Raw genomic sequence first — 11,659 nt, forward strand, 5'->3', positions numbered from 1 at the left:
AAACAAATAAAGCACATTTCACGGAATTAACACTTAAAAAAATGTAAACAAAACAAAAAAATCCATGTAAATTTTGTATATACATACATAGCTAATGCCTATATCATACTTGCTTTTTTCCTGTATTTTGAGCTTGAAATACTGAGAAACTTTACCGATACGTCTCATTACAACAACAATTTTCCAATGTACCAGTATTTTTCTGCCACAAAAATCCGAGTTTGGCATGTTATCGTTTACTTAAAACTTTTTTTTTTTAGAGGTTTTCCGGTCAATTTTATATTAATTTAAATTTTTTGAGTTAGGATCTTTTGACCATTACTTGTGAAGTGTCATGCTCAGCAGCGAATGCACCCAGGCTCTACGGGCTGCATACAAATACATAAACCAAATACACCCTTGCGCCCCATCGCGTCATCCATGAACGTACCTTGCCATGAACTATCCAAATATGTGGGAAACATAATACAAAATATAGCATCAGAAGAGTACAACATCAGAAATGTATTCAAGCTTAAAGAGAGACTAATTGATCTACGAATCAGCAAAGATGAAGTGCTAGTGTCTTTCGATGTCGTGTCATTATTCACGAACATTCCCACTATTCTAGCTATAAATATAATAATAGATAAATGGGATAATATAAAATCAATGACTAATATACCCAGATGCAAATTCCATGAAATTTTAAGATTTTGTCTACTCGACAACAACTATTTTATCTATAACAACGAGGCATTTACTCAAATTTATGGAATGCCAATGGGCAATCCCCTATCCCCAACAATAGCAGATATCATTTTAGACGATCTTTTAGGACAACACGCTAAATGTACCAAAACAAAAACATAATATCGAAGTAAAATTTATAGTAAAATATGTTGACGATATTATCGCAATAGTAAAACGTAAAGACGTTGAATTAATACAAGAAAACTTAAATAGTTATCACAACAAAATAAAATTCACTACTGAAATGGAGAATGATTACAGCATCCCTTATCTGGACGTCAGAATATTCAAAAACAAAAATAATGGAATTCTGTCCTTTGATTGGTTCACAAAGCCCCTAGCATCTGGTCGTCTTATAAATTTTCATTCTTGCCAACCAATGAAATATAAAATAAATACGGCGAAAAATTTAATAAACAATGTATTAACCATAAGCGACCAACAATACTGGAACAAAAACCTGCAAAAAATACACGAAATATTAAAAAACCATAGCTATCCACACGCCCTAATTAAAAATCTAACAGAACAAGGAATAAGAGAAACAAGCACGACACGAAACCAAACAACAATACGTAAAGAAAATCAAATTAAGCAATCACCCTTATCGCGAAGTTCACGCGGAAAAGTGTTCGTCTTCACTTCTTTTGTTCGGGTGAACTTTTTCCCCCTATCGGCAATTTCGGGCGAACAAAAGTTCACTTCGAAACAGCTGATGCCCTATTGCGAATTGGCAGTGAACAAATAATTTACTTACAATTGTGTAAATTTTGTAACCAAGCATATATTTCCTTAAAACTCAACAAAAATATAAATAAAAAATTTATAAAATAATGTTTAGTATTGCACTTAGGTTGGAATTGATTGAGCGCGAGGAGAATATAAATGCCAAGCGATTCGGAGTCAATTAAGGGACAGTTCTAACCGTTTGGAGCTAAATGATTCACTGTAAGCTAAAAATTACTATTTGCAGCACTTTTGAATAACAAGTTAATTTTTTTCAATTAGCTTTCGCCAATATTACAGGCTAAACAAGCCGGCATTCTAATATTTGCTAGTTATTCTTACCAACTCCTTGCCACCATTGAAGCAAATATTTGGAGTTCCACCAATTGTAAAGCGTTGGAAAAGACCATGAAGTGGGTCTTAGCCAATCTTGTTTCAGTGAGGTGCTGAACATTTTGGAACCGTTGCTTTGTCCACAATGGATAACTTGGCCGACTGATACGTTGTCATAAAAAATAGAATTTACATACTTAGCAATACAGGAATATCACTTTTTCCCACTCATCTTCCGATTGTGCATTATATATTGATTTATTTCTAATAATAAAAGTACATATAATTATAAGAGTATGAAATTTCAAAACAAAAAATTACTTACATTTTGTTTTCCTCTCGTTCGCCTGTAATATATAAGTGAACAAATTTGGGTTTCCCCGCTGTTCATTTCGCCCGAACAAAGAGTTGCCGATAAGGTGAAATCTTTTTCGAACACGAAAAGTTGTTTCGCCACCCTCTGCGATAGGGTGAACAAAAACTGTAAATATTTTCCGGTGAAAATAAAACTCGCGATAAGGGTGAATATTTCGGTGTAACCTATATTCCCAAACTATCTCCAAACATCAGCAAGGCAGTAACAAAAAATAACCAAAACATAGCCCTAGCATACAAATCCAACTCCACACTAGCGAATATATTTACGCGAACAAAAAGCCCGATCGACAAACTCGAACAACATAATATAATATATGAAGTAACATGTCAAGGTAAAGAAGATGAAAGCTGCAACAGGGTATACATTGGAACCACGAAACGAACCCTCGGCGTCAGGCTAAAAGAGTACGAAAGCGATATAAACAAAGAGAGAAGTACAACGGCCTTATCACAACACATCACGGCAAGTGGCCACGCAGCTGATCTAGCAAACACAAAGATAATAGACCGCAACAAATATGGGAGGACGCGACACACATTAGAGAGTTTGCGAATATTAGAAAAAAGAGAAAATACGGTAAACAAAAAAGAAGACACACAAAACATTGCAGCAGCTTACCTTTTATGTTTATAATTATAATTTAGTATGACGATTATACCAAACGATGATGGTACTATTTTTTAATTTTTAGATCCTAACTAAACATATTGTGTAAGTGTTGTTTCTTCTTGTTTTTAATGTTGCTACACGTAAATTTGTTAAAAAGTGTCTTATATAAGGCTTATTATTGTTTTTCACGGTTGTTTATTTTTTGTTTGTCTTTTAAATAAATAGATCACCCCTGTTGATGCTAGGAAGTCTAGCGAAACGTTGGGTTGGAAAAGTGGAATAAATTATTTTATTTGCACTTCACAAGTAATGGTCAAAAGAGCCTAACTCAAAAAATTTAAATTAAAACTTTTTTATTTTCGTTCAAAATTATTCATAAAAAACTGATGAAAATATAGCAGGAAAATATTTGCGAGCTCATTTACTACATTTCTTTCATAAGCAAATTTATTTCTTGTTTGAATTTGTGCACAAATTTTTAAAAATAAGAACCGAATTTCAACAAAAAAAAATTGTCAGAAAAAAAGAAAAGAAAAATCTAGTTCCATATGGGTGTTATTAAATACAAGGAACGAAATCACCCTCTACAAAGTAAAATTTTTTATAAAATCTTATTAATTTAATTGGAGGCTGAAATAAATTCCGTCCGATACAATACTTTTTATTAATATTTGATTGGAAATGCTTGAAATTTTTAATCCATTACGCTTGGCGGTTCTCTCTTTTCAGTTCCCAATTTTATCCATCCTTTAAGAATATCGTCGGAAAATATCTTTTCTATTATTTCCTTATCATATAACATTAATGATCGCCATTCGTTGTTAAGAATTTCCATGGAAGTCTTGTGAAATGGAAAAGCTTTAAGTAAGGGAACAATCATTGTCATTTGACTAGAATTAATATTTTTTTCATCACCATTTTCCAAAAGGTGAAACTTTTCGTCTTCGAAATAGAATCGTTTCTTAATTTAAGGCGCTGATATTAGGGCGGTATCCACTGGGGCAGCAGGTGGCAGGAGGGATGTGGATGTTGATGATTTCTAGGTTTACATCGCCTGACCGGACAGATAAGCCGTGACTTTCTAAGACATTGTCCCTGCCACCTCCATTTCCGGTCTCGCGATCTTTTCTGTGGACATTATACCCAGAACAGGTCTGCAGAGCAGATCTTGCTCTGAGTTTAGTATCTTGTTGAACCCCATTTGAACTCGCCTTCTTGGGTTGTTGTTGTATTGTAAAGATATTCTAGACAAGTTTGCAATGCAATGATGCTAGACCATTTGCACAAAATCCTGAACTCTCCTCATACGGGTTTGCAATCGAACTATGTTATGCAACGATTGCACCTGATCGTGAGCTACCCATATTGAGCAAACTGAGTTTATATTTAAGGCCATGACACAATGACATTTTTCATAAAGATGCGTTTAATACAAGCTTATGCGTTCCAATGCCATCGCCACAATCAACCAAGATGTTGCGTTTGTAAATATGAAAGAACTTCAGACTTGGCAATTGAAGTTTATTTCGCCTTGCCCATTCACATAAAAAATTTCGCAAAGCACTGGTATAGACATTATCCCTATACAACAAAGATATTTGCTAACATATTTTGTGTCGTATTCGATTGTTATATTGCAGTTTTTACTTGCGAAAAATGTTAGAAAATTTACCAACCAGTGGGAAAAATAATTTCACTTGCAAAGTGTGTCAACACCCTTAACCAAAACAAATGCCACATTCTTCTTCTTATGCTTTGCTTGTAACAAAATTTGGGATATGGCTACTTTTAATTATCAGATGGAGCCAGTGTCGCTCATTCTACCGTTCTCCATAAAAATGCGTGCAATCTACTCATAATGCATAAGCTTGTGTTAAACTCATCTATATGAAAAACCGCTTATGTGTCGGACCTAACACTCTTTCTCTTTTTTTCTTGTCGTCTTCGAAATTGAATCGTTTCTTAATTTCCTTACAAAGGCAAATGTTGGTAGATTTTTGGGCTTTGGTGGTAGCAGTGGTAGAAAATGAAAATGGGCTAAAAAGTTGGTAGATCAACCAATAAAGTGGTAAAGTCCGTGCACTGGTTGCACATTACTGAACGAATTTGTTTTGCATCACTGTCAAAAACTATTCGTGTCAGCTGTTGGTCAGCATAAGCAAGAAAAAATCAGCTGCTTTTGACAGAATTTTGGGAAATAAACAAAGGCGTCCGCAATGCTTTTGTTGGATCGCATCAAATTGAGTCATACATTTTGGAAACTAAAGTGCAGTAAAACCGAAGTCCATATATGTGTCTCATCAAGCTTATTGTTAGAGACTTTGTGTAAAGTAATCGCCACAGTTACAAAGCTACGAGTTACAATGGAGCTTACATTGGACAAGAAACTACAAAGCTTCCAACTTATCGCACAGGAAAAACTACAAGCAATAATTTGTTCCATACCGGGAAAGAAAGATCTCATAATAGAACAAACACTTATAAAACCATTGGAACATGTCTGCGCTGCATCCTGGCTAAAGCTTAAAGGCATACAAAGGATATTCAAATTTGATATTGAGCACATTATACCACACACAGCCGAACAACAAGTACAAATATATTTAATACATAGCCGATTAGAAATATTTCAACAAGTACTTAAACACATACACGAACTGGAACGAAAGAAGCCTACCGATCTGGAAGCGGCTGTGAAAAATTTTCATATTATTTGTGTGCCGACGTGTTTTAGTTATTTTCATCATTTACTTGAGGAAGAAGGATTATATGGATTGGTGCAGTTGCATCGCTACAACTGGGATTTCATTAACATTGATCAAGGTGTGCTCAGTTTGGAAGTGCCACATGTGAGTAAAAATAAATACATACATATGTATGTACATGTGCTGTTGTTGTATAGGAACTTATACCTGCAGGGCTAAGACAAACAGTTAGGTGTTATCATCGAGGCCATTTAGAACACAGGACCTTCTGTTCGCTTTCCCTTTTACGGTTATCCTAAAGCAAATAAAATTTAACTGAATTGGTTTAAAAATTAGAAATCTACCAGTGCAGCGCGAGCCTAAGGTCCAAATCTTGAACTGATGCAATAAGTGAGTGGGATCATTTATAGGGTAAAGTGTATGTATTAGGTAAGAAGAGCTCTCCCATAACTCATTAAAAACTTAGTTGGGTACTACCGTTAAGTATCATACCGCTTGGTATATGTTCGAGAAGGTTTAGCATCAGTTCGTTGAGGTATACTTATCGTCTAAATAAAAACCCACATCTCTTGAAATATTCTCTAGCTTCAGTAATGCTTCGACATTTGGCTTTTGATGATGGAAATGTTCTTAAACTGGCTGATGAAGCACGGTGTTGTTGTTGTTCGATAATGTTACTCCCCGAAGGCTTTGGGGAGTGTTATCGGTGTGATGATCCTTTGCCGGATACAGATCCGGTATGCTCCGGTAACACAGCACCATAAAGTTACTAGCCCGACCATCTCGGGAACGATATATATGGCCACATTAACCTTCAGGCGTCCATCCGTACCCCAAGTTCCATAAGAAGCACGTCAAAACCCGTCTTACCGCGTTAAGGGGCTTAAACAATCTCGCAGTAAAGCATGTCCATCGTTGCGGTAAAAAAATCTCGAAAAGTAAAGATACTTCTGATATGGCCCGTTTACACCAATTTTTTTTTACTTTGATCCAAATACCCTCCTAAGCCTTTAGTTAGATGACCTCTGAACAACTCTGAACTGGATATGTCGACTGAGCAAAGTCAAATGATGATCCAAACCATTAGCATCATAAAGTAATCTTTTAACTTAATGCCGCTATATACATACATAACTTCCCATTCAGTATGAAACAAATTGTAAGCATGCTCCATTTTCAGGTCTTCTCAACACTCTTTCTGCGCAAGGATACCTCATTGTTACCGGCAATAGCGCAGTCGCTACGCGTATTACAGACTGTGGGTGGTAGACCAGATGTAATACTAACATTTGGTGAGCATTCAACCAATTTGGTAAAAATTTTGCATACACTGGAAAAAAATGACAAAAATATAGGCAAGGAAACATCGGATTTCGGCGCCATCATCATCATCGATCGTGACAAAGATTATGCATCTAGTTTGCTAACGCCAGCCATATATGCTGGATTGTTATTAGAAGTCTTCAATCGACGCGCTGCTGAAGTGGACATACAAGCTGCTTCTAATAAAATTTTAGAACAAAAACTTGCTATTTTCCAAGTACCCACTCGTGCTGATCAACAAAGGCAGCAGCCAACAAAGCCACCACTTGATAAGGCAAAGAAAGCAACAACTAAACTACCCAGCATACGTATGAATGCACTGAGCGATGAAATTTATGGAGAAAATCGTTATAAACATTTCGCTCAAGCCAGCAGTCAAATACGCACACAAGCAAAAAATATAGGTTTGGAAGTGCAAAAGTTGAATGCCATGAAACTTGAAGAAATGCATGAATATGTGGCACGCAAATTGCCCAAAGTTACTGAATTGAAGGCAAGGATAATGCGACATTTGAATGCCAGCGAACAAATAATTGAAATGTTGGGAGGCAATTTTCGTCGCATGCAATCGCTGGAAGAAGACATAATCAATAATGTGGCACGCAAACGTTTGCTTAGCGAAATTGATGAGGTGCTCACTACCGATGGACAAAAGTTTAATACTCTGCGTTTGCTATGTCTCCTCCATCTATGCGCTGGCATTAGTAGTGATGAGTTAATGCAATTTGCACGCAACTATTGTAACTACTTTGGTCCATTTTATTTGGATGTATTTCAAAAACTAGCATTGGCGGGACTATTACCTTTGGCAAGGGAAGAGGGGGGAGAGAGGACGAACACACATGCAAAACTACTATCAAATCTACAAATACCGAAATTTCAACAAACCGAATTTCAAGCGAACTCCAACCGTTTAAGATTAATGTCATCAACAGCAAGCGAAGAACAAGCAGGCAGCGGTACAGTTGCAGGAAATAGCAGCAGCAGTAACTGCGGCGGAGTTGGTAGTGGTGGTGCCGGTAGTCCCATTATCACTTGTCCCAGTTATGTGTTCAACAAACTTTATATCCCAATTGCGGCACAACTTTGTTCCTATTTACTCAAAGCACAAACCGCGGAAGATTTCGCCAACAAAGTGGGCATGGTTGATAAGTTAGTAATGCATCATTCGGATGTTACAGCGGCGCTCAATCCTAAATCGTACGCAAACTCAATTAAATTAAATGATACAAAGGACATTTTTCCATTGCGTAAACGTAATATTTTTGTCTTCCTTCTGGGTGGCGTAACATATGCAGAAATTGCTGCATGCGACTTAATATCGCGCATCAACGGTTCACAAATCGTTGTGGGCTCGGATACACTTGTTGCTGGCAGTGATTTGATTGCTGGCGCCTTCTGACAATACTCTGACACTCGGTTAAGCACAACTCACACAAAAAAGACCCTCGAATTATTAATATTGATAATGTTTATATTAAAGTTTTATATTTAGTATTTTATAATAAAATTTCACATGTTTATGTGTTAAAAGCACAAATTTAAAGACAAATTGAACAAAAAGAAAACATTAGTTAAAAAATGTAACGGTAACTTTGCAGCGTTTGCAGAACTATTACGGACACTAATTTTGATACGATACTTTGCCATATATTCGATATATTTGCTATGGATTCGATACCGATACTTTTTGAAGCGCAGTATCGTATCGAGTTTTCGGTAAAAGTTGGCGAAATACATGCACAAATAAACTAATCGAACAAGGACCAGTTTTGTATGTTTGCCTCTTATATTTAGTTCGTGAATTTAAAGAAAATTTGCGCTTTTGCAATTAAGTTATTTAAACAAAGTTGCCATGGATCATTCCTGTGCCTGATTTACATATGTAGAGCTATTTGCGCATTTAAAATTTTTCTCGCTTCATATTCGACGGCCTTTTTCTAGCAAGATATACGTCGGCCATTCATTCAACTTATCCGTCAAATGAAGCACGCAGCAAGGCGTTCTATGTAAATGCGGAATTACATATAATGGTCAGTGCTTCGCTCTGACAGATAAGCCTAACTAATGGTTAACGGTCTTCCTAGATGAAGTTTGTAGAGCGTAAAACGACGCAACACGTTCACAGCTCTTCTGACATAGTTAAAGCTCTTGTCAGAGCGTTCTTTGTGAATTCTGTCTTATTCCAACATGTATCTTACACATCTAAAGATATATTGAAATATCACTTTTTGCACGTATATAAGTACACGTTTGCGGATAAAAAACGCTTATCCTCACTTATACCTATAGCTGGAGACATTGGTGCTTTATCGGTAACCGTATCGGTAACCTTTTAACAGCTGATTCGACCAACCTTATGAGAATCAATGTAATCGATTATTGGTGCCGCTAAGGTCGTAACCGTATCGTAGCCAACCAAATGGGTTTTGGTTTACCGTCGTAACGATAAACAGCTGATTACGTTAGGGATACGGATACAGCGATACGACATACGGCACCAATGACTCCAGCTTATAGCTGGAGACATTGGTGTTTTATCGGTAACCGTATCGGTAACCTTATAACAGCTGATTCGACCAACCTTATGAGAATCAATGCAATCAATTATTGGTGCCGCTAAGGTCGTAACCGTATCGTAGCCAACCAATTGGGTTTTGGTTTACCGTCGTAACGATAAACAGCTGATTCCGTTAGCGATACGGATACAGCGATACGACATACGGCACCAATGACTCCGGCTTATATGACACTACTTTATTTTCTCTATATTTTTATTCTATTTCTCTTATATTTTTTGTCGCTCTCCCTTTTAATAGTGTTTCAGTACTGGTGTAAGTGTGTAAACTACATTTCAAAAAAACTAACGAAATACAAGAAAAATACAACCTAGTTTATTACGAGCCAGTTTGTATTTCGATAGGCTTTTTTGAGTCGGTTTTTTCTTTATTTTTTCTGACAAATGAAAATTTTGGTTTTAGTTTGAAAACGTTGTGCATAAAAACACAACTAAAATCAACATTCATGTGAAAAAAGTGAGCCATCAGAGACCGAAATAATTTTCCACTGTTATTTGTAATGTTTTTTTTTTTTTTGTTAAAAATGTTAATGTAAAAATTAAATTTAAAACATACACAAAAACATGTCAAACTCACTCATTGTGGGAGAATAGTGGCCTCACTTTCTCATGGTAGAAATTGTTTGTGTATTTTGAAGTTCCTATAAAGTTTCGTTAGTTTTTCTAGCTTGGAATCCAAGACAAAATAAAGTAGTGTCATATAGGTTTTAGATAATGTTTAGGAGACCCATCTAGCGGCAGTGGTTAAATAACTAGCTAGAGAACGGGTTGTACCGAAAAGCGGACACCTCTGTTGGCCATAGTGTATAAACTAAAGCTGAATCTGTTGGGGTGAATAGTGGACATACATTATTTTTAGAGGTAATACATAGAAGTAGTGTAAAAGTAAAACATAGAAACACAATTCAGTTGCATCTGAGTATAATGCGTATTGAAATTAGGAGTACTGTTAGTACTGGAAGAGAAGCTCGGCCTTAAATCTCTTCGGAGGTTATCGCGCCTTACATTTATTTTTTTCTTTTATAATTTTCTGCGCAGCAATTTCAGAAGTGCAGATAAAGTTTAACACTTAGCAGTCCATATAAAGTTTAAGTGTATACGTATATAAAAAAAAAAAACACAAATATTGTTCCGCACACCTGTCTCGTCATTTCAACATCGACACTTTGAGTATCGAGGCTTTTTATTTCGATACTATCGGGTACCCCATACTTGTAGAGCGATACTTATATACCGTACCGATACTTTGCTTTCAATGATGCTTCACTACTGTATATTAAAATCCCCGACACATAAGCAGTTTTTCATATAAATGAGTTTAACACAAGCTTATGCATTATGAGTAGATTGCACGTATTTTTATGGAGAACGGTAGAATGGGCGACGCTGGCGGCATCTGATATTGAAAAGTAGCCAACTCCCAAATTTTGTTCCAAGCAAATCATAAGAAGAAGAATTTGACATTTGCTTTGGCTAAAGGCTCCATTACTGATACTTAGCATAGACTTGACTTGGCTTGCGAACTGTCACTTACAGTTCTGTTAAATGAACATTGCATGTTACTGATTACTCAAAACTTAACTTGACTTAGAAGTCTGTTGAATTTTGATTTTCTATGTAAGTTCTAAGTGACGTTTACATTTTGAGATGCCATTTGTTTGTTTCCATTTCATTTTGACATTTTGTCATACAAATTGACATTTATTTAAAAATAAATTTCAACGCTGATTATGATACCAGATTTTATGCGCCAAGTGGAGTATAATCGTGGCTAAGTTGCCAAGTTTACGCCAAGTCGAGTCAAGTCTATGCTAAGTATCACTAATGGGGGCTTAAGTGTGTTGGCACACGTTGCAAGTGTTGGTTGGTAAATTTCCTAACATTTTTAGCAATTAAAAACTGCAATATAACAATCGATTACGACGCAAAATATGTTAGCAAGTATTTTTGTTGTATAGGGAGAATGTTTATAACAGTGCTTCGGGAATTTTGTATGTGAATAGGCAAGGCGTAATAAACTGCAATTGCCAAGTCTGAAGTTCTTTCATATTTACAAACGCAACATCTTGGTTGATTGTGGTGATGTTATTAGAATGCATAAACTTGAGTTAAACGAATCTACATATATGAATAATGTCATTATGCCGCAGCCTTAACGAAAACCACCACAAATCACCTACATAAATTTCGCATTCACGAGTTCAAAATTGCTTCGTTCTGCGCATCTACGTCATAGCTGACTCTTGAGCGCATAAAAAAAGAGCGAGAAAAGAA

The 11,659-nt window shown here is 36.1% G+C and overlaps 1 protein-coding gene across 1 annotated transcript; it reads left to right on the top strand.

Annotated features, from left to right (window-relative positions):
• The first annotated feature begins 4,955 nt into the window (after positions 1-4,955).
• On the top strand, positions 4,956-8,375 carry Vps33B (vacuolar protein sorting 33B). The gene is made up of 2 exons (XM_067768802.1): positions 4,956-5,628; positions 6,665-8,375. The coding sequence occupies exons 1-2, from the start codon at positions 4,996-4,998 to the stop codon at positions 8,207-8,209; spliced, it is 2,178 nt and encodes a 725-aa protein (XP_067624903.1). The 5' UTR covers positions 4,956-4,995; the 3' UTR covers positions 8,210-8,375.
• Positions 8,376-11,659: the final 3,284 nt, after the last annotated feature.

The sequence above is a fragment of the Eurosta solidaginis genome, chromosome 1 (genome assembly GCF_040869045.1).
Source record: "Eurosta solidaginis isolate ZX-2024a chromosome 1, ASM4086904v1, whole genome shotgun sequence".
NCBI lineage: Eukaryota > Metazoa > Arthropoda > Insecta > Diptera > Tephritidae > Eurosta > Eurosta solidaginis.

Coding starts and splice junctions, on each gene's coding strand:
- Vps33B (XM_067768802.1), top strand. CDS start 4,996: ATGCTTTTGTTGGATCGCATCAAATTGAGTCATACATTTTGGAAACTA. Junction 5,629..6,664: donor TCAGTTTGGAAGTGCCACAT/GTGAGTAAAAAT, acceptor CTCCATTTTCAG/GTCTTCTCAACACTCTTTCT.